Source organism: Equus asinus, chromosome 7 (assembly GCF_041296235.1).
Source record: "Equus asinus isolate D_3611 breed Donkey chromosome 7, EquAss-T2T_v2, whole genome shotgun sequence".
NCBI classification, from domain to species: Eukaryota; Metazoa; Chordata; class Mammalia; order Perissodactyla; family Equidae; genus Equus; species Equus asinus.
The window spans coordinates 69,640,984-69,664,482 of record NC_091796.1 but is presented as its reverse complement, the minus strand read 5'-3'; the positions used below and the strand labels follow the sequence as shown (position 1 = coordinate 69,664,482).

The 23,499-nt window shown below is 42.3% G+C and overlaps 1 protein-coding gene across 10 annotated transcripts in view; it reads right to left on the bottom strand.

The window, feature by feature from the left end:
* Positions 1-23,499, bottom strand: part of DAAM1 (dishevelled associated activator of morphogenesis 1) — a 169,741-nt gene that overhangs the window by 82,177 nt on the left and 64,065 nt on the right. For all 10 annotated transcript variants that reach the window (XM_070513705.1, XM_070513708.1, XM_014864288.3 and 7 more), the window contains one exon: positions 13,873-14,092. In XM_070513705.1, the coding sequence (XP_070369806.1) occupies positions 13,873-14,055 (183 nt within the window). In that variant the 5' untranslated portion in view covers positions 14,056-14,092. The remainder of the gene's footprint in view (positions 1-13,872; positions 14,093-23,499) is intronic.

Sequence of the window (23,499 nt, the reverse complement as noted above, 5' to 3'; positions counted from 1 at the left end):
TGTCAGATTTACACAGTTGACCCTCTGCATCCGCGGATACAGAGGGCCGACTAAGGGAGTGGAGCAACCAAGGACTTTGGTATCCCAAACCAATCCCTCATGGACACCGAGGACAACTGTACCGAGTCTATTTCTCCTAGCCTGTGCCTTGCCTTTTCATTTTGTTGATACGTCTATGTTGATCACAAGGTGTTTTGATTTCGATGAAGTCTAATTTATTAATCTTTCTTCTTTTACAGTTAGTGCTTTTTGTCTTCTCAAGAAATTTTTGCAACTTGCAGGTCAAAAAAGCATTCTAGGGCCCGGCCCGGTGGCACAGTGGTTAAGTTTGCGCATTCTGCTTCTCGGCAGCCCGGGGTTCGCTGGTTCGGATCCCGGGTGCGGACATGGTACCGCTTGGGAAAAGCCATGCTGTGGTAGGCATCCCACATATAAAGTAGAGGAAGATGGGCATGGATGTTAGCTCTGGGCCAGTCTTCCTCAGCAAAAAGAGGAGGATTGGCAGCAGTTGGCTCAGGGCTACCTTCCTCAAAAAAAAGCATTCTATGCTTTCTTACGGAAGCTGTCTAGTTTCAGTTTTAGCTTTTCTGTTTGAATCTACACTCCCGTCTCAGAGACCCCACTCCTGGTGTCCTTCTCAGTTACAACACGGCTGGACTGCTTGTGTCGTCTCTCCTTTCCAGTACTTGCACTCATTTAGATACACTGCTGGCCAAGGAGGTGAACCGAAGCACAGCTGACGGCAGGAGCAAGAAGAATGGAATACAGACTAATTTGAAAATCCTCTTGACACAATAGTTTCTTCAAGCTCTGACATTACCTCAAAGTAATATCACAGGAAATTTTTCATTTTGATACTTAATTGAAATATTGAAAAAGGCAATCAAGGAAAACAAGGCAATTAGGATTTCTGTATCTCAGATAGCATCTATTTACATGATTTTTTTAGAAAAGAACATCTGTAGAGGCAGAAAGTAGATTGGTGGTCACCCAGGACTCAGGGCAGGACAGGGACTGGCTGCAAATGGACAGGGGGACAGAAATGTTCTAAAACTGGATTGTGGCAATGGTGGCACAACCGTATAAACTCACTAAAACTCACTGAACTATACACTTATACTGGGTGAATTCTATGGCACGTAAATTATATCTCAAAGTTGCTAAAAAAAAAAAAAAAAATCAAGCCTTGTTGTTAGAGCCCCAGGAAAACAAAACATTCAGAGTAGAGAAAATATAGCCTTATGTACACAGTAAGGAAAGAAATTTCTGGTTGAACATTAGATAAACCAAGGAGTCAGTTTAGAAGAGAAACTGGTTGGGAAGAAATGTACAAAGGGGAGGGAAAGGAAAAATGCGGACCCCTTTAGAGTAAGCAGCTCTATCTGGGAAATGTTACAATTTCAGGCACAACTTATGCTTGAAACCAAAGATCTCTTCCATGAAATATCCTTATCCATTGCTTGAAAATTACCTAGATTCTATTAGTATACATTCCATTTAGGCCAAGAGAGGCAATGTTTCTCTCCAGGTCCCTTAACGTTAAATTAAGTGATAGGTTCATATCAGCGCTAAGTCCTTAAGAAACTTTTCTGTGCTGTTTTCTCCTTTTCCCTAGTGGCGGCACCACAGAAGAGTACTGGCTCCTCTCTGAGTTAATCGCCAAGTTTTCCACTAAGATTAACAAACAAATGTAATTAGTCCAACCCCGGGAAGCATCCTGGCTGCTTCTCAAGCACCGTTTTTTTGCAACTGGGCTACATCAGATACCATTTTGAGGACTGGCAGTTAATGCAAAGATGAACAGAACAAATTTAGTTCCTGCTGTTCATCTTAGACTTGGATGGCCAGCCAGCTCCTTTCATTGGCCCCTAAATTATTTTTTCATATTATTCTTTCTTAGAGTTTTTAAACTTAATTAAAGGAAAATGATTTAGTGAGTAATAAAGGAGAAACATTTGCACCAAGCTCAGGTTTCTCAAAAACTGAAACCAACAAACAAAACCTAAGGCTTTCTCGGAGAAGATATTAATTATATTGTTTACATCTTTATAGAATATATATTTTACATACTTATAATACCCTGGAGAACAGGTAAAATTATATATTTTTGTAAGAAGAAAGGACCTCTGAGAGAAGCCCAGCTGTGGGAACTGAAGTTCTAGGTTTCACCCTAACAAAGCATGTTATTAAGCCCCACTTCTAAAAGATTCTGGACAAAGAATCTCCCCAGCCCTGCACTCCAGAGTAAGCAGGCAGCTAGCTAGCTCTATAAGGAAATCCACATAAAACTGGCACAGTACAAATAAATCTAAGGAAATGGATTGATGTGCTAGATAAAGCAAGGGAAGGAATTCTGAAATAATATACAATAAGGGTCTTGAATGAGTTGAAAAAGCTTTTTCCAGAGATGTGAGCTAAATTGAAATATGGGGTTATTTATAAAACCTCCACAGCAACATTGAAAGCATTTATTTTTTGAAAATCTACCAAATCGACAGATTTCAGTGAGCCAACAAATAAGTTTCTGGCTAACAAAGAAATCTCTAATAGAGGAATTCAGGATTTCTATTTCTAATTAGTTAAGCTAACTCTTTATATACATACTAATATATATTCACATAGAGGTAGGAGGACATGCAATTAACGTAGCGGGGAATGGAGAATTAAAAAATGAGAAGGGGAAATGAAGACAGGTCCCTGGGGTCACCCTGTTAATCAACTCGGGGTGTGTGTGTGTGTGTGTGTGTGTGTGTGTTTGATTGTTTTGTTTTGGTTTTTGGCTTTTTAATGGTCCTTGACAAGGTAACCATCCACCTCACTCCATGCACGAAGCACACAGAATTTCTAACCATTATTACTCAGACAAGGCTAACCTTTCTCTTTCAAATTATATACTTCAGGTATCTGCCCACAGCAAGCAGGCCCAACTCACCCATCCAGACCCCACCCAGCAAAGGTTTCCCACATGCCCCGCAGGCAGCAACCCTCAGGCTCGCCTCACAGACACCCAGCATTAGCAGTGCCTTCTCTGGATTTAACCCTCTCCTCCCACCCCACAACTCAACACTACCAGAAATAAGTCAGACCCGTGGAGGGACAAGTGACCTGGCCTTAAGTCATATGTCACAGTGATAAGTACAACATCACAGAGGAAAAAGCCAGACAAGGCAGGTGGAAGACTGAAGGGTGACACTTTGGCAGCCAAAAACTGACACTTTCATACATGTCTGGACAGAATGTACTATGAGGCTGAAATAACTCGTTAATTTTATGAACAACCATCCCATCCTCAGGAAATGACCATTACATCCAGGACTCACGAACTGACCCTCAATTGCCAATACAGCTCTTAAAATTTAACAATGACCCTGAGAATGGTATTTTATTTTCATAGGGATGGTTTGAAATCTGAAAGTCAGATAAGATTTTTGTTGGTTTTGTCTATTTAGAGGTCCATTCAGTCAATTATTACCTGCTTCTAACCAGTGAGGAAACAACAGAGAGCTTTAAATCCCAAAGGGATGTGTACACACAGAGAACAAACATGAAGGTTTTCAGCTGGTAAGGTTCCTGCCAACATTCTAAGTCAGTACACGAAATACCACAGTATGACTCACCACCACCCGCACAGTAATGCTCTCTGTCTATTAGATGTGTTTTCATTCGATACATAAAAATAAGTGAGAAATCCCACAAGCAAAGCTGACTAAAATAATTTTTGGTTTCTTAGTACCTATGGTTAAATGTTTCATACTATTTCCCTTCCACCCTGTAATAGTAAGCAATGCAAACTATATCCAGTTTGCTAGACAAAGTCGTTGCCAAACCTATAGGCTTCTTATTTAGCTTCTTTGACTTATTTCAACTAGAAACTCATTAGAGTCACTAACTTTTAGTTAGTCTGCATCCTCAGCAGTTTTCCAGGAATCTAAAATAAATAACTCTGTTCTAAAGGTATGTTAAAATCATCTCCCAATTCCTTTCAGCCACTCAAATTTCCAGTTTTTGCATCTATAATCTAGTACAACTCCTGTTGACAAGGCTTAATTGAGAGAATTTCTAAGCAGTGTTTTCCTAATTGAATGGAGGGACTTTGTCTCCTGGGACACAGAACCAGCTGTAAAGTGACAGACAAGAAAGGCACCCTAAAGCCCTGTCGGCAACTGTGAAGCCAAGTTCCACCCACATACCCCTCGCCCAACGACACAGCGCTGCTCTTGCCAGCCCAGGTCCCCCACACCTGCCCAGCACGCCCTCCAGAGACTTGCTGAGAGCTCACCTGACACTTTTAAGTTTTAATTGGGTCAAAGGATATCTAGCACAATGAGTCTCTTCCAAACTGCAGCTATTTATTTATTTTACCATGTAATATATGGCAGAGAGACTGTTAAGGACAGAAAATATTTTTTAAACATTATCCCCCTCATCCTTTTAATCTGCTACCGTTCATCCCAGCCACTTGGGTGATCCCATAGTAACTGACATCCAAATGAAGAAGATGAGTAAAGAGAATGACAACCGGCGGACAGGGTGCAGGAAGAGTGCAGGGATCAGCCCAAATCTATCACTACTACTTCGAGAACAATTCAAAATACAAACCGAACTGCTGGGGCATTCAACAGTCATTAATTCATGCACACACGCATGCATGCACTCAAATACTTGCTGAGCATCTCAAGTATCATCCTGCAGTAATTAGCTATTCATCCAGGCCACATGCATTTACTGAGCACTACTCTGGGCCTGGCGCTGCTCTAGGTGCTGGGGATCCTGAGGGTGAAAAAGCCAGATAGGACGCCTGTGTGCCAGTCTGTTCCCGGGGGCGCAAAGGTGCCTATTCATAGTGCATTTCACATAATGAGCGTTCCTTACCGGAATAAACTCAAACTGTCTGATTGTTTAAAAGATGGCAAAGGACTTACTGATTTTTTCTTCTACATCTAAGAAAAGTTCATCTTTCCTGAAAACAACCCATATATATATATATTCTAAGTGAGCTATCAGCCATTGATTTAGTTTATTTCTTAAATATTACATTGTATATTGAAATAAACAGTTAGCAGCTGTGGGATGTTTCCTGCGGATTCATTTAAAATTGGACACGAGAGAAAAAATTGAAACTTTTTTAGGGATCTGGTTTTCAAAAAAAATAGTAAATACAGTTCTCCATCCATGAGCCAGAAAATCATAACTAGAAGATGTAGCTGGTACTGAGCTCCTATAACATGCATCAAGAAACAGTTTGAAATTCCAGCAGAATTCTGGGAATTGAAGACTGGGGAGGGGAGGGTTCCAAGCACAGTGTGTAAAAATATTCAAGGACGGTTTAGGACTGAAATAAACCATCCACGTATCACATATTTACTTCCCACAGGCCATGTGACATATGTTTTGTGAGAGCAAATTGTGTTCAGATGATTCCCAGGGCATCAATATATATTCTATGTGCAGTTATTGATACAAACTACCAGATTGTCCTAGCCATTACTGAAACACATTTTCAAAATTACACTTGAAAGCTTATCTAAACCACACTACTTATGGAGATCAAATTATTCTCCCAGTCTTTTAAAACCTATATTGGCGTATATGGGGACACAGAGAGAGTTGGCAAGTCAGTATAGTATGTTGACTTTGTGTAATTTACACATGGTAGCCTGAGGATTAAGTTAAATAATCAGATTTTAAATTGGAGCCAAAAGCTAAATAGGAACATGCTACTCAGAGTCTCTTTAGGATTCGTAGTAATGAAAATCATCAAGGCCAAGGGGACTCATAACCAATTTCTCAATAACATTAGTTCAGAGATTGTTTCACAGTATTTATATCTAAAAAAAAAATTTTTTCATGTTTCTTTCCTTTATTTCTCTGCATCCCCCCCAATTCAGTCCCAGTAATCTAAATTAAGAAGCACCCAGAAATAAATGTATTGATTAATAACAAAGTACCTAACATGAAGTCAAAATCTAAATTTAACAGCCTGTAGAAAAGGACATTTGGAATGATCTTGGTGAGATAAAATATAAATTTAAGACTAGAAGGAATAAAACGGTTTTGTGGTTTACCTTAAGCTTTACTGAATTCGTTTAGCGAATCAGAGGACAAGAAGGAAACTTAAGAAGCCGTCTTGACCAACTTACTGTCGCTAAGCTGACAGGACCTCAACCAGTACAAAGAAATGAATGCTGTCCATGGATGACAATCTACTGCCAACACGCTTTGACTCTTAGAAGTAATGCAATGTTCCATCCAAAAGTACAACAGATATAAGCAAGCAGAACCACCTACACCATCACCCTGTGTCACACACCACCAGTTGTTCTCCAGGCCAAAATAATTTGTTTATAAAGTTCTGGGTTTGGGATCATTCTTTGTCATATATTGGCAGCAGTTCACATCTACTACATAGGAATTTGAGCACTGAACACATTTAAACCCATATCTACATTCCCACTTCCCTCTGTGATGTATTGCATACTTTCATAGTGTTCTCAACATTTTTCTATGAACTCATCAAGTTGATTTATCCAAAAATGCCACAGAGTCAGGGGCAGATGTACTCAATATTTTTTTCCTTCTTTGTCAACTAATCATGTCCTTTAGCTAAACAGAATTTTCTCTTTTGACCTTTACAGATGTGTCAAATGAAAAGAAATTTTAACCTTACAGATATAGACAATTTTAATATCAATTCCCTTATTAGATTCTGATTTTTGGCTTCCAGACAACCGAACACTTTGAGACTATTCTAGATATTCCCTTGAAGTCTTTACATAGTCTTACTTCCTCTACTTAATTACTGAGCAATCCTTTACACTCTAATTAAGAAACAATAGATTAAAACTATGACTCCCTACAACCAGTTCTTTTTTTCAATCAGATTAAAATGTTCTTGCTACCCAATTTTTGCATCTTTCTTGGAGACAGGAACTGAATAGCTCGTGCAGGAAACTTTCTATTCTTAGTCATGATCTTAGTGTAAAAGGCGAGTTTTAAAAATAAAGAGATAAAAAGTGTTGAAACTTTTCATCGATTCTGGGGATAATGGAAGAATTTCATTATTAAAGAGAGCTTAAAATAGCCCAAGTAATAAAGAAATTACGTTGACAGCCTGAGAAGATGGGTAACAATTCACATAGTAGTAAAAGAACAAAAGTTGTACCCTGGTAAATCCCTAAGACTAACTTGGATTCCTATAGCTCCTTTCATACCCAAGTGACTTCAGAATATATTGAAAAATGAAGAGATTACTGATGTAGGTTCCCAAATGAATTCATTTGGCACAGCTGACCTTGACTGTGAATTCAACTAACTCTGATTTATCAACTAAATTCTCTCATCCCTGCTATCTTCATTTCTCAAATTCTGTGCTGGTTACTAATGTTGAGAATGTCCTCAGTACTTAATAATAATAAAACTGACCCTATAGTAAGTAATTATATTTATGAAGATACAAATCTTCCCACCATCCTCTGGTATCCACCATCATTACCTTCCCCATAGAGATTTTAACTTTCATTTACAATCCTCAATAGTATAAATGGTAGTTTCGCGATCAGTAATGAATTTCATAGTAAGTTCCTTTAAAATATTTTACATGTCCTGGAAGGCACAGCACTCTATAGTGTATTCTCCCAAAACATTAGACTCATTGGCCAAATAAATGGAAGACTAAGCACTGGATTTGAAGGAAGGCAGATTAACCAGAAAAGAGTGGAAAATGGAATTGGTAACATTTCAGGCTTAGAAAAACTTGGGTCCACACTGCATATTATTTTCAACCAGCTATAAATTCACAGTGATATACTGTATTAGAAATGAAAGCTTTCCTCTAGTAAGTCTATGAAACTGCTTCCAAATACACAAACAATATAAGTACTATAAGAGGTGAGATTTACTACAATACACTTCAAAAATAATAACCAGAGTTGTCTTAAACCTGATTTCTCACCTAAAATCTCACCCAGGAAAAGCAGTTGGATATTTTGCAGGTTTCACAAGGCAAGAGAGCTAAGGGAATCTGTGAGGAGATGCCAATTCCAATAGTAGTGTTGCTGTGAAATGTTCTGTAGGAAACCCTTAGCCCATCAACTCTTGGCATATGCAGGAATCTATGCATTGGGTAGAAAAGTGGAAGGGAGCTCTTAGTAATTCTCTCTTTCCTATTTCAGAATTAAAGTAGCCAGAGGAGGTACATAACAAGAAGGCATCTCACCTCAACAACTGGACTCAAAGGAAAATATACTCATAATCTACCCAAGGAGAAATGACAACTTCTGCTAAAGTTACTGACACCTCTAGAGGATGCAAAGAGCAATGGTTATTTTTGTAAATGCAACCACATAGCAAAATATTTTGAGTGCTTTGGTACATTTGGTCCACTGAGAAACTGTAAGAAAGCAGAGGTACTTTCCTCTGGTTCAAATCAGAATCTGAGATATATAAGTAAATCAATAATACAACCATCCCCATCCCCATTTCCAGGCTCACCTTTCAGAACCACCAATCCTCCAAGTCTCCTATTTCATACTCCATCTATACTGAACTCTTAATTCTTTGAGCCTTCCACACTTTCTCTCTTAGCTCCCAACTCTATCTATGCTGTCTCACTGTAATAGCCTTTTCTCTCCTCTTTGCTGGGATCTTCCTTCTTGTTTTTCAAGTCTTGCAGTAAATGTCACTTCCTTCAGGAAGCTTTCCAAGATCCTTCTACACTAGGTTAGGTATCTGTGGGGTTTGGGGGAGGTGTCAGGAAATAGCACCCTTCTTCCCCAGCAAGTTTGGATTTAACTGAGAGCTAAGTTAAGGAATCAAACAAATGGAAAGCAAAATACCTTCCTTTTCACTCACGGAAGCCGAGTTGGAGAAGTGCACTTTCATCTGCAGACAAGAGGGCTTGCTGAGATTTCAGAGCTGAATTAGATACCTACCCATCAGTCAGAGACAGCTGGACAGGTGCAGAACTCCCCAAGAGGGCTCATTCCTATGAAATTTATAGCACCAAGGGTCACAGAATGTGCGTTTTCTGAAAGCAGATTGATTTGCAGAGAAATAGAGAAAGGGAGAGAGATTGAGCTTTGCATATCCCAAAGAGGAATGGGAAGAGAAGCTGGGAATGTCACTACTGGGCAAGAGAGCTAAGGGCGACATAAATGGAACCTCTGAATGGAACTCCCTCCTGGTGAAAAAAGGGCAATAAAGGATCTTCCCCAACACAATGTACTGCTGGAGCAGCCCTCGGTCACACTGCGTAAGACGGCGTGCTAGCTGCCTGTTTCCCCCGCCAGACCTTCCGCCCCACAGTCATTAAGGACCGTGGCTGTTTTGCTCACCAGTGACCTCAGGGCACAGAGCAGGCACCTACCACATACGCACACACCTTGAAAGAATTAGTCAATTAATGACACATTCCTCTGCTCATCTCAAAGGAAACCTTCCACTGCTAACACTGAGATGGAAAAGTTACTTGGACAAGGACAACTTAGGGAGTTGTCATGCCTCCTCTTCAAGTAGGTCGGTGGGGATAATCTAAGACCTTTAAAAGCCTGTAGAAAAGACAAGACTACAGCTGAATCTTATTTTATGGGAACGTGCTAAGCCTCAGATTGGTTATGTTCTTGATTTGTGGCTGAGGCAGAGGACAAAGCAGAAGAAGTGGAGAGGGGAGGTGGGGGAGATAATATAAGAAAAAGGATAGAGGCTCAAAAGGCATAAAATATCTGGTTAGCAGAGATTACACAAACTCTCAACTTAATATTTTATTTTTAAGTGTCCCAAATCAGTTAAAAATTGTTAGCAGGGAGACTCTATTTGGTAACTCACAAAAAAAAAAAAAAAAATCTCAAGTTACATGTCTTCAGTTCTCCAGGAGCTATAGAACAGCTTTAAAAGCAGCTGGTCAATCAGTAGGGAGTAAATAATAACAAGTGTTGGCAAAGATGTGGTGAAACTGGAACCATCACACACTGCTGGTGGGAATCTAAAATGGTGCCACTTTGGAAAACAGTCTGGCAATTCCTCAAATGTTAAATATAGTGTCACTGTATGACCCAGACTTGCAACTCTTAGGTATACCCATGAGAACTGAAAATATATTTCCGTGCAAAAACTTGTATATGAATGTTTATAGCAGCATTATTCATAATAGCTAAAGACTCGCAACAACCCAAATGTCCATCAATGATCAATGGATAAACAAAAAGTGGTATGTCCATACAATGGAATATTATTCAGCAAAAAAAGAAATGAAGTACTGATACCTGCTACAATATGGATAAAACCTTGAAAAGATTATGCTAAGAAGCCAGTCACAAAGGACTACATATTATATGATCCCATTTATATGAAATGCCCAGAATAGGCAAATTCACAGAAACAGAGAGTAGATTAGTGGTTGCCAAGGGATGGGAGGGTTGGGAAGAAATGAGGAGTCACAGTTAATGGGTAAGGGAGTTGCCTTTGGGGGTGATGAAAATGTTCTAAAATTTATTGCAGTGATGGTTACACAACTCTGTGAATATACTAAAAGCCACTGGTTGGTATACTTTAAATAGTGGATTATACGGTATGGAACAGTATCTCAATAAAGCTGCTATTAAACAAAAAAAATAGGCTGGGTGTGGAACTAGGACCCCCAGAAACCACTACATCCTGAAACTGGAATGAGTCTGATTCCACTGCCGGTGGCAGGGAGCCTGCTGGAGAACGAGGCATACATTGCGCCCACCTTCTTTAAAGACTCACGCGGCTGACCTCCCATCCGGGCTTGCTTTATTTATGAGATGGTAAGTCTGCAGTAAGCAGTTCTGCAAGAAACCTATTTGGTATCACTTCTAAAAACATCAAATGAGTGAGTCATCCGGAGAGGTCAAGGAAACCAGCCTACAACAACCAGCTCTGATGAGATGCTTTCCAACAGATACGGAGGTAAAACAAGCTGCAGGTGAGGACCCACACTGGCTCACTCACAGCAGGCAGATTAGCTTTCAAGAAAACGAAAAAAGCTAGGATATCTGCTTAGGGTGTTGTGCCCAGAAAACACCTGAATTATCTACCATCCTTCTCACTGCACTAGGATGTGCGGTGTAAAGCACCTACTAGGTGCCAGCCTTTTTAAAGAAGCCATTCAGAGAGACAGTATGATTTCTATTTTATAGGCAAGGAAATAAACTCAAATTCCAACAGAAACCATCTTAAAGGAAGTTATCCTAGGTTTCAAAGTGGTCTGACTCTGGAGGCCACGCCCTCTCCGCCTCCCATGTGGCCTCCCTCTCCTGTGTGCAGGCAGAGGCAGAACTGCTTCTGTGACTCCTCAAGAGAACCAGGGCAGAGGTTTCCAGTGGCTCTGAGCCCACCTCCCTTGCCCCAGGACATCCCTGACAGTTGGGTGGATTTGTGGTCCAAGTCCCCGAAGTCAGGAGTAGACAGAAATCCATCCGTTACTCACCAGGACAGATAGAAACCTCAACGTAATTTGTTTTCCAATGGTTTCAGCTTAAAGTTCTGGTTTGGCATCAGTGTTTTAACAACTAACAGCTGCAGGCAATTTTCACACAGAATAAAGACATCAAGAAGGCAGAGTGGAATTTTCTCCCTTATGAATCCAGAACAATGAGCTGTCTTCAAGATGTACACAGAGCTGCCACCACACAGGCTCTGGCTTAGATCCCATGTGGGGAGTCTGACAGAACACAACTGAAAGGACAGTGGATGTGGATGCTTTGAGGGTACAGCTCTGCCCGTCAGCACCACTACCACCAAGGAGGCCTTCACTTATCAGCAATATCTGTCTCCTTAGGTTGACTTTTGGTTTTAAAATACTTAAGTGGGAAATAAAATGAAGCCTGTCAAAGCATGACTATTGCCCTTCCTGAAACCATCATGAAAGATGATTCACTGCCCCTCCCTGGGAGAGGTCTTCTACCCCCTCCAATGACCTCAGGCTTGGTCAGGTGACTTGTGCTGCCAGTCTCTACAGAAGAATGATACATCCTTACCCTGTGAATTCAGGAGTGGCCATGTGACTTGCATTGGCCAATGAAATGTGGCCAGAAGTGACATTTCCAAGCAGAAGCTTAGAGCCTGCTGGCAGTTCGCCATGACTCTCCTCTTCCATCAGGCCTGAGTCTTAGATAGAAGGCAAGGAGCAGAACGACAACTGACCCATAGTGGACATACAGCATTTGCAAAAGGTCACTCTGCTGTTGTAACCACTGAGGTTTTGCTATCGTAGGATAAACTAGCTTCAGATGACTGAGATGGCCATTAACGTGGATCCCCTCCAGTTCTTTTCTCACCTTCAGTTGCTCCTCACAACTCACCGTCTCCAGAAAGTCTTCCCTGGCCACCCTCCTCATGGCTGTGTCCTACACCCCACAACACATTTACACACAGTCTCTGCAGAGGCGGCCTGTGCTTCTTCCTGTGGTGGCATTATCCCTTTATCGGTCCCCTTTTGCTACTGAAGCTGTCAGCTCTTTGGGAGCAGGTTCTAGTTTGCTATTCCGAATCTCCTCATTAATGCTTAGAACAGAGTTCTGCATGCAGTGGAGATGGAAGAGGGTAACGATTCCTTAAACACTGACAATATTCAACATCATAAAGTATAATCATTGCGCCAAGAGTCACCTCTTCTTTTTCCTAACTAATTCTGCTTGGTAACAGGCCCATTAATCCACTCAGGAGACCAGAACTCAAATATCAGCTTCATAGTACTCTGTCATACTGGCTTATCTTATAAGATAGGCTTACAAGTGACTTCTGGTCTAGCAGAGCTGGAGTGACACCATCAGTTCAGATGTTACCCTTGGAGGGTGACACAGCCTACATTACTTTCTTGACCTGAGAGTCATGCAAAACGATAGCACTCTCTAGTATCTGTTGAGCTACAGAAATGGTCTGATTAGAACTGACTCCATTAGAAAATGCCAGTGGTGATCAAGGGAGGACAGAGTACTCATAGAACACTTAATGAGCACCTAATAAGGGCCAGGCATTGGGCCATTCTCGGTATGTATTATTCTCATTTGAACATTACATCAAACTAGGAGGAGGAATTATTTTTTCTCCCCTTTCCAGAAAACAGGCTCAGAAAAGCCATATACTTTTCCCCTATCTACATAGATAATAAAGACAGAACACTAACTTGAACTAAAGTCTTCCTAATCCCCATGCCAGTGTCCTTTAAACTATGCTGTAACAGCCTAAGAATGGAAAGAAACACTACTTCGGAGAGGATTGAAAAGCTAAGTTGAAGAGAGCACTTACATCTCCTGATGACTGGGTCCTACACCAGATCTCTCTCTCACTTCAGTATAGTGGAATCTAAAGTATGATAGCATCTATAAAAAGTTTCCCACAACATTATTATTGCAATCCTATCATTAGGATAAATAATTATACTGTACTGAAGTAATAATGTCTTTCATCAAAGAATCAAGGACAGAAAGGGCAGTGTGACTAATTTTTAAAAAGACTACACTGGGCCCAGGGGTGGAGGAAGCAGTGGGGAATCCCAGGAGGTGTGAAGCAGATGAGGGAATCATCTATGCACACGGGCATAAAGTCAGGTTGGGATGGGGAGAAATTAGAAAGGGCAGCTTCGGTGCAGGACTGCCACATTTGAAGACCTAAAGGTCTGAATCCCTCCACTTAGAGCACCAGCAAAGCCCTGTGACATCGTAATGCTACCCTACGCTCTTCCGTCTCCTTCTCCCCAGCTCGGTGCTGACAGTGGGGGGGCAGGTATAAGGGACAGATGGGGCCATCTCACTGAAGAAGGACAAGCCCACGGCTGACCAAAGCAAATCATCCACGTCCCCCCCTCTCCCTCCCGGCCCCCAAGCACCACCAGGATGGAAGTCTGGGACTCACCACCAGCTCACTGAACATGACGTCCAGCTCCTCCACAGGGGGCATGGGCAATGCTGGCTCCATGGTCTGAAGCGCAAAGTTGCTATCGTTTCGCAGCCGATATGTGATTTCTGGGTGATCATTATTTCGGAAACAGCAAAAGATGAATGAAATCCCCCGTCCACCTCTCTTCCTTGGGGCCATGGCTGAACTCTGTTCTATTTCTTGGAGTGACTAAAGTCTGCAGAAAGAGAACATGACATGGTTAAGTGTGCAAAAACGATTAAAAGAATTTTTTTTAAGTCACATCAATTCAAAAAAAAAGCACCCTGCGCTGAAGGCAATGTCAGTACCCTGCAGGGCATAGAGAGGACAACCCCAAGAGGGTCTGGAAGCCAGTGGGGCAGAGAGTACATGTCTTGTCACTTGTTGGATGCTTCCTATGACCAACTACTGAGCAAACGGTACAAGCCCAGCCTGAAGCCGCATTTCTCAGAACGTGGTTAAGTGACGCATGACCGTGTATGTATTTATGAATATATGTAAGAAAGGGTTAATAGCAGTGACGTCCAAAATAAACACAGGGGATTGGAGAACTATTCCTTTTCACTTTACATCTTTTTGAATTTGAATTCGTACCATAAAAATACATTTTTTATGATTATATAGTTTTTTTAAGTTACAGTATATGCATTGCCTCAGAAAATTTTCCAACTCATACTGTCAAGTGAAAAAAGCAAGTCAAAGAATAATGTGTATAGCATGATACCATAATGTCTTTTTAAAACAATCTCACACAAAAACCTAAATTCGTTTACATGTAAATACATAGCAAAAGGCCCGGAAAGATCCACCACAAATTCCTAACTCTGAGAGAGGAAGGAGACTAGGAAAAGGCAAAAAAGAAAATGTTCTTTTAGTGCTATATTTTTTATAATGAGCACATATTGTGAATAACTTTTGTAGATTTTCAATTTTTGAAAAGAGATAGGGTTGAAAGAAAAAAAAAATGCTGGGATGTGAGTTGACCCTTCATGAATGGGAAGGGCAGAGGAGGAGAAATGCATGGGGAAGATGGTGGGACAAAGGCGTGAATTCGAGGCAGGGGTCACCAGGAGTCAGACAAGAGAGGCGGGCTGGTGTGGAGGAGCTGCAATCCAGTCTGCTGAGTCTGGATTTATCCCACTGGCAACTAGGACTCACATCGAGAAGCCTCCCCTACTCTTCTCTCGAAAAATGCAAGCAAGCAAGCAGATGTGGTTGGGTCTTGATGACTCTTCTTTTTTTTTGAGGAAGATTAGCGCTGAGTTAACTACTGCCAATTCTCCTCTTTTTGCTGAGGAAGACTGGCCCTGAGCTAACATGGGTGCCCATCTTCCTCTACTTTATATGTGGGACGCCTACCACAGCATGGCTTGCCAAGCAGTCCCATGTCTGCACCCAGGATCTGAACCGGCGAACCCCAGACCACTGAGAAGCAGAACATGCGCACTTAACCGCTGTGCCACTGGGCCGGCCCCTGACTCTCCTTTTTCAGAGCTGTGGGCAGGTGACCTTGCTGGAGAAGCTACAGTGACTGGTGAGCACCCTCACAGAGAGTAGACTGCAGATCAGCAGATGATGTAATGAATGTCACCATCCTGACAAACGCAGCATGTGCTGAGAGACAGGGCTAAGACCAGAGCAGAAGCTTCCTGAGAGGAAGAGGAGGCCCGGGGGGGGGCCGAGGCCTGCAACTATCCTTGAACTGCTCTCAGGGCCGCTACCTAGAAGCAGGAGCAGAGCTGTGTCACCCTCCACGCTGAATTTAAAACCAAGGGGTGGAAGCTCTAAGGAGACCTAAGGACGAAATTTTGAACGTCTGCAATTGGGATAGGATGGAGGTGAGGAGTCCCTGGTTCTGTTTTCTTCAGACTAGAGTCACCTGTTAGAAATGCCTAAGGTATAAGGTGCAGCTACTGTGAGATGGGACATGGGGGAGAGATCAGAGATTTTTCAGTATGTGCTGATTTGAGCTTCTCACTCCAGGTTCAATTCCAGCAGCTCTGCTTTTGTTTTTTTTTTTTTGAGGAAGATTAGCCCTGAGCTAATGTCTGCCACCAGTCCTCCTCTTTTTGCTGAGGAAGACTGGCCCTGAGGTAACATCTGTGCCCATCTTCCTCTACTTTATATGTGGGACGACTGCCACTGCATAGCTTGATAAGCAGTGTGTATGTCCGCACCAGGGATCCAAACCGCAAACCCCAGGCCACCGAAGCGGAACATGTGAACTTAACTGCTGCGCCACCGGACCAGCCACCCAGCAGCTCTGCTTTTACCTGTTTTGGATGTTGAAATATTAGGTATCAATCTTATTTATAGAAACTTCCGGTGGCTACTCACTGCAATTACAAGAATATGCAAAGGCCCTCCAACAGCTTCCAAGGGTCTCCACCATCTGGCCCCTACCTGCCTCTCCACCTCAGCATGTAGCACTCTTCGTATCAGTCACTGTACTTCAGCTACACAGATCATGCTGGCTCCCACCTCAGGGCCTTTGCATCAGCTTTGTCCTTGACTGGCATGTTCTGGCCCACATCTGTGAATGGCTGATTTTTCCTCTTCATTAAGGCCTGAGCTTGAATTTCACTTTCTCAGAGAGGTCATCCCCAAAAGCGTGTCTGCAGCAGTCCTCTTTCCCACTCCAGTCACTCTCTATCCCTTCACCCTGTGTGACATTCTTCACGGTAGTCATCACTGAAATTATCCTATATGATTATTTCATGGTGGCAGGGGCCCCGCACACATTATTCATCGCTGTCCCCAGCACATGATAGTACATGGGACACATGGACGTGGGATGCTCACATATTTACTGGAGGGATGTTGGACTTCTACATAAAATCTCACTTAAACCAAGGACTTTACTTCAAAAAAACTTAAAACTATGGGAGGTGGGGATGAAAGTCAAGGGAGCCTTAAGCTTTATCTGTAAGATTTTATAATTTTAAAGAACAATGTATTCATATATTATTTATACAATTAAAAATAAAAGTATACGCACAGAAGAGAGACTAGAAGCAAGTGTGCCCACATATAACAATGGTTAGTTCTGCACAGTGAGGAAATGGATGTCTTCTTTGAACTTCGGTTTTGTTCTTAAGTTTTAAAAGTAAAACTCAACAACTTACAGCCTCTCTTCCAAATCAGAGAATCCAATTCCAAAATCTGCCACAAATTTCTTGATTTTGTAATTAACACAATGATGCAAACTCAGGTAAAAGTTCTCATAAGTAACTATGATTTGCAAACACTTCTAGAGTCAAGGTCTCCACTCACTCTAAGGGATAGTGGCCTCTGAAAGCTGGCAACTGGAAGTCTTTGGGAGGAGCAAGGAGGGGAAATGTTAACAGCAGGGTGCCCTCAGGGAGCCCTACATGATGATTTGAGACATCCACTATCCCATTATGTTGAAGCATACATCTCCTGGCCTAGGGGGCACTTGTGCAAGGTCACAGGAGACATATGTAGTACTTGGAATTCCCTTGGCAAATGTGTATTAATACCTACTATATTCCAGGCACAACAGTAAGCTCCTAAGGATACAGAAAGAATGGGTCACTAGATGCTTACAATACGGTGGGAGAGAACAGTGCACCAAATAGTTATAACAGAGGTAATACAGAATATCACATCAGTAAGTTCTACATAATGGAGCAAGAAGTACGTAGTAGAAAATCTGGGAATGGTCTTTGATGGATGAGTGGAGCTTTGATAGATTATGGAAAGAGGACATTTAGGCAGAGGGAACAGTGCAAGCAAAGGCAGGAGGTGGGAAGGGACATGGAGCATATAGGGAATGAGTGGTGATATGACATGGGTTGTGCGGATACCACCATCTTCCCCTAGCAGAGCCTTGGGGCACTCATCTCCCTGCTCAGAACCCACAAAGTCTCCCCAATACTATTCTAAATTGGCTTTCAGTGCCCCACCCAAATCAGATCCAACTCAACTTTTTCGTCTTTTCTATTTCCTTAAAAATATCCTATACTTTAGCCAACAGACCATTTTCCATGCCCCATGACCATCTTCTCTCCTCTCATCATCCATCCAAGTGGTCCACTCATTCCTTCTGCCCTTGTCTTTGTCAACATTCTCCCCACCCTGACAGTACTGATCCTGAGAGTCCTCAGTGTGGGGAGCCGACCCACTGCTGGTGGTAGCTGAAATGTGCTTTGACATTTCTAAAGGGCAATTTATCAAAGTCTTAAAATAGCCATATCTTTTGACCAAGTATTTCTACTTCTGGAAATACATTCTAAAGAAATATTCAGAGATACTATCAAAGACGTTGTAACAAAAGTTTTCAGAGCATTAACTATAATAGCAAACAAAGGCATAAAACAAGTGCTAGTAACAGAGGACTAAAGGAAAAGGGTAAATAAATCATGGCACAACTAGATGACAGACTCCTGAGTGGTCCTTTGTAAAAGATGTTAATGACATGCAAATACTTATGATATATAAAACAAAGAATATGTGTACAATGTCCCATTTATGTAAGAAAAAATTTACATCTATGAGCAGGAAAAAGGACAAGAGAAATGCACCAAAATGTGAGCAGCAGTTAGCTCATGTCAGACGTACAGATCACTTAAAAGAAAAAACGAAAAACTCTTCTGTACTTTCCAAGTTGTTATCACAATAAAGATATACTACTTTCACAGTTAATAACATGAGATGAGATTTTAAAAAACACTTTATATGATTTTTGTTTATATGACGGGGGGGGAATGTGTATGTAAAACTGTTCCTATCAAAAACATCCAAGTTATGGTGATCTATACACCAGCTTCTCAAACTCTCCGTGGTGAAGTTGCTCTCCCTCCAACCTGTTATAAACTACTTTTGTAAAATACAGTGCAAACATCTCGGCAATGTCAAACTGCTGTAGGAATTTCTCTAAGTGTACAGTTCTTGCACACTTTGTTAACCAGCACGGGCAGGCAGCAACAGCACTGATGTGCACCAGCAGATGGGAGTTAAGATTTAGCTCATTAAAACATAACCGTTAAGGTTTGTCTCCAGTGTCTGTCCTGAGGGCAGGAACCATATCCCACTCAGTAGCCAGGCCAGCGTCCTGCATATCCTGTCACTCGACCATCAGGAAAGTGAAGAGAGACTGTTCAGGGACCACTGTCAAGGTCTAACAGGGAGGCAGTGTTCAGGCTGCTGGGAGATGGGGGCATGGGCCAGCTCCTGGAAGGTCCTTGGGTCCAAGCTCAGCCTTCTAGCTCACTCGCAGGCAGTCTTGCTAACCTACCCAGCTGAACGTGGTCTGGGCCTTCTTAGCGTTTTGGGACCCCCATGTGGCACAGCCAACAGTTACAGTAATCTGTGGTCTGGGTCTTCCTTCCCCCATTCAAGAGTCAATTCCAGGAGGAAAAGTGCTCATAACATGTGTCACTTGGTGCCGTGCACATATAGGAGTATGACCAAAGTATTTGGGAAACGAATAAAGAGAGCGATGGCTTTACTTTTGCATTTTACAAATTGCTTCACTTAAACCCAACTTATATTACATTCTGGCTGTATCAAGGAGGGGTGCAGAAGACATGTTAAGATCTAAAAAATCAGTTGAAAGTATTTTTCAAGTCTTAAAAAAAATGCCACAGTTCTATAAACAAAAGAATATGAAGGTCTTGTCTAGTTTCTAAGATGAGTAATAAGAGACAGAGCCTATTACATTTAAGAACCTAATTGAAACCATTTTAATAAAGACAAAATATTGCCTTTGACAGGTGATTTGTGTTTAAAAGCCTCAGTAAAGCCCATAGGCCAAGTTTTGACGCTGGCTCCTCTGTGGAACCCCAAATACAAGGTCTTCCATTAAACCCATCCTTAAACTGTAGACGATGGCAAAGCTTTGAGATCTCCAACAAGCAATCTCTTTTTCTTTGGTGAGGAAGATTCACCCTGAGCTAACATCTGTGCCAATCTTCCTCTATTTACACGTGGGTTGCCACCACAGGATGGCTGACGAGTGGTGTAGGTCCACACCTGGGATCCAAACCTGTGAACCTGGGCCACCAAAGCGAGACACACCAAATTTAACCACTAGGCCATGGGGCCGGCCCCCACAAGCAACCATTTTTAATACACATATTTGGAACTTCAGTTTTCAGAGCCTAGTCCCCTAGAGATAGAACAGAATAGGAAGCAAAAGTAAGCATCCCACTTGACCCCTCAGTGGCAGCTGACACTCTGCCCAGCCCCCCTAACCGCCCTAGCACTTCACTAATGAGTGATTCCAACAACTGCCGGTGTGCGTGATTTTAGTAATCCCATTCACACCCATCATTTCATTCCATCATCCTCATTTCACAGCGAGACTTAGGAGACTTGAGAGGCAGCAGGGCACTTAGGCAGAGAGAAGTTTGGGAGATACTTGATTTGCTGGTAAAGGTAAAGAGATGTTGATTCAGAGGAGCTTAATTGGTTGGGAGTGGGGCGGGGAAGCTTGGCAGAGGTCAGGGGACCCGCTTGCTTAATCCCGCTGGAATCCAGTCCCCACCCTCTCCAACCTCAGGGCCTCAACCTTCGTTCAGCCTCCCCTATCTCTCATCTGAACGACTACAACAGTTTCTTACTCTTCTCCCTGACCTTGATACCCCAGTCGAGGGGTTGACAAATCTTTTCTGTAAAGGGCCCGATAGTAAATACTTTAGGCTTTCTGGGCTACTAAGCCTCTGTCACAACTCCTCAACGCTGCTGTTTTATCACGAAAGCAGTCACAGACATCTGTGAACATGGATGCCTGTGTGCCAATAAAACTTTATTTATAAACACCAAAATTTGAATTTCATATAACTTTCTCATGTCACAAAGTATTATTCTTTTTTGTTTTATCACTTAAAAATGTGAAAATCATTCTTAGCTCCTGGACCATACAAAAATAGATGGTGTGCCCATGTTGGCCTAAGGGTTGAAGGCCGCCATCAGCTGCTCTAGTCCACATTCATTCGCTTAATTCACTAAGTCAAATGTTTATCGATTACTGACCATGTGCCAAACACTGTGCTAGGCACTAAGGAAAGAGGGATGAAAATTCCCATTTCGGTGTACCCGTAGGGAGCTTATTTGCTCTGGAAAAGACAGAAAAAAATTAAGTCAACTAAAACAAAATTATTGATTTTGGTTAGTGTTATAGGGGATGCCAGAAGAAAGTGAAAGAAAATGGTGGTGATGGTAGTGGTGGTGGGAGGGGACAGCTACTTCAGGCAGTGTGATCAGGGAAGGCCTCTCCAGAGACGGGGCGTTTAAGCTGAGTCCTAATGGATCCATGGGACTAGCCCTGCAAAGTGTCGGGGAAGAGGATTCCAGGCAGCGCGAGTGTGTGCAGAAGCCCAGAACAGGTGGGGAGCTTCGCCTGCTTGAGTCAGGGAGGGAAACCAGTGCAGCTGGAGCAATGTGAGTAACGGGAGGTTGAGAGAGATGAGGCTACAGAGGACAGGGGCCCAGACCCCAGGGCCTTGTAGGCCAGAGTGAGGAGTCTGGGATTTATTCTCAGCACATCATAAATCTGATTCTGTCACTCAGCTCTGCAGTGTCTCCTGGATACAGTCCAACTTTCTGGCCTGGACCACAAGACCCTCCACGGCCTGGGCCCTGTCTATTTTCTACCCTCATCTCCCAACACCCTGAACACTGCGCACCCATGTGCCCACCTCACACTTGTGCACACAGTCACCAGACCTTGACAGGAATCACACTTCTGAGCCCACATCCTGCAGTCCTCTCAGCCCAGGGTGCTCTTGTCCTTCTTTACCTGACCATCTGCCACTCACCATTCAAGATCTGCTCAAATACGGCTGCTTTCATGAGCCTTAAGTTTCCCAGAGATGGTCACACATTTCTTTCCACACCCCTAGCACCATCTACATAGTTGAATATTTTTTTGCTTCTCTGCATTATTTTTTGTAAATTCATGTCCATTTCCTCCACTACACCATGAGATCCTGAAGACAGGGACTAAGTTTCATTCAGTCCCTGGCACACAGTATATTCTCAATAAATATTTGTTGAATGCCGAAGCAGAAATGCCTAAGTGAACAGATGGGCTCATCTCTGACTTTCGGGGTACGTAAGTGGGTGTTCTTCCCACAGTTGCCTGCAGATCTGTTTTTCACAACTGCCCAAACATTTGAAGTCAATCAGGTCGCCAAGTGTTCCTGAGTCACTTGTCAAGCTTTTGGATGCTGACAGTAGCCTTGCCCACAGACTTCACCCTCTGGGTACCTGCAGCTTCCCTGGAGAAGGGGGTTCCTTCTGGCTGAACTAGCTGGTGCCTGATTTTTACACCCATCCTCAAGTAAGTTCCATTAGAATAGACACATTGATAGAATCTTTCAGACTTTTCCCCATTCCCTACATTCAGTGAACACTTTGCCCAAGAAAGTATTCACTTACTCAGCTATCATAGCCAAGATTCCTCAATAGGCCAGACACAGTGTTAGGTGCTAGAGATGCAGAGAAAGAAAATCCACAGATTAGGGAGGTCACAGCCTAGTGAGGACATTTAGGGAGCAGTGAAGTTGGTCTTTCTGTCCAATGAGGAGGGAATGCAAAGTTACTGAAACCAGGGGCCTGTGTTTCCACATCTTGGCCCCTTTTTAATCAGATCATCCTAAGGGAAAGGACTAATTCCAGCATGACAGCTGGGCCCCCAACCAGAACACATCTTCTAATCTCAGCTTCTGGCATCGTTGCAGAGGGAAAGAAGTCAATTCTGGGACATCCAAAATGCAATCCATCTATAACATTACAGATGACTATTGCTATGCTGTGCACAAGGAAGCAATTAAAAAGCTACTTAAGATTCTGGAGCAGGTGCATTTTGCTTAGCAAAGAGTAAGAAATTTAATCCATCTCTGGCCTATCTGGAAGTCAGAGTCATTTGTACTGCTCTTCAACAAAACAAACGAGACTCTCAATGTGGTTACAGTAAAAAAATGACAGCCAAATTTTAAAGAATATAGATGGTGATCATCATGATGATAAAAACATTGGAGAACAACTTATAGTCCACAAGAAAACCCTCCTTAACACTCTTCCTTTGATAATACCAAGTTGCAACATATACGTGATATGTAAAGTCTATTTTCCACAAAGCAACACACAATAGTACCTGATATACGGGGAAACCTGAAGGTCATGTTGACAAAATAGATGTGTACGATACACACATCATTTCAGCGCGTGGCATCAGGGACTTCTGCCTCTATAAGACAGAGAGATAAGCTCGCTGGCTAAGTTTCCAAGGTTTTTCTCTAACCAAAGCGGTTATGGGGAAACAACAGCTTAGATGCTGGAGGAAGGGAGAGACGGAGAGACAATGAGTTCCTGCCAGCCACCAAGTGGGTTGAACAGCTGAGAGTTTCTGCACGTAGTGCAAAGTGCAGTGGGGACCACACATGTCGTGCCCCACTTCTATTATTTTAATCAAGACAGACAGTATTTCACATTGAATTCTCCAATTATAATTTCAACACTAAAATACTGTCATTGTTTATTATAAATAGTCCCTGGAATTTCTGAAACAATGTCACAGGCATAAAAAGAGGAACAAGAAAAAAAATTTACACCATGAGAGTAACTTTAAAGAGAACG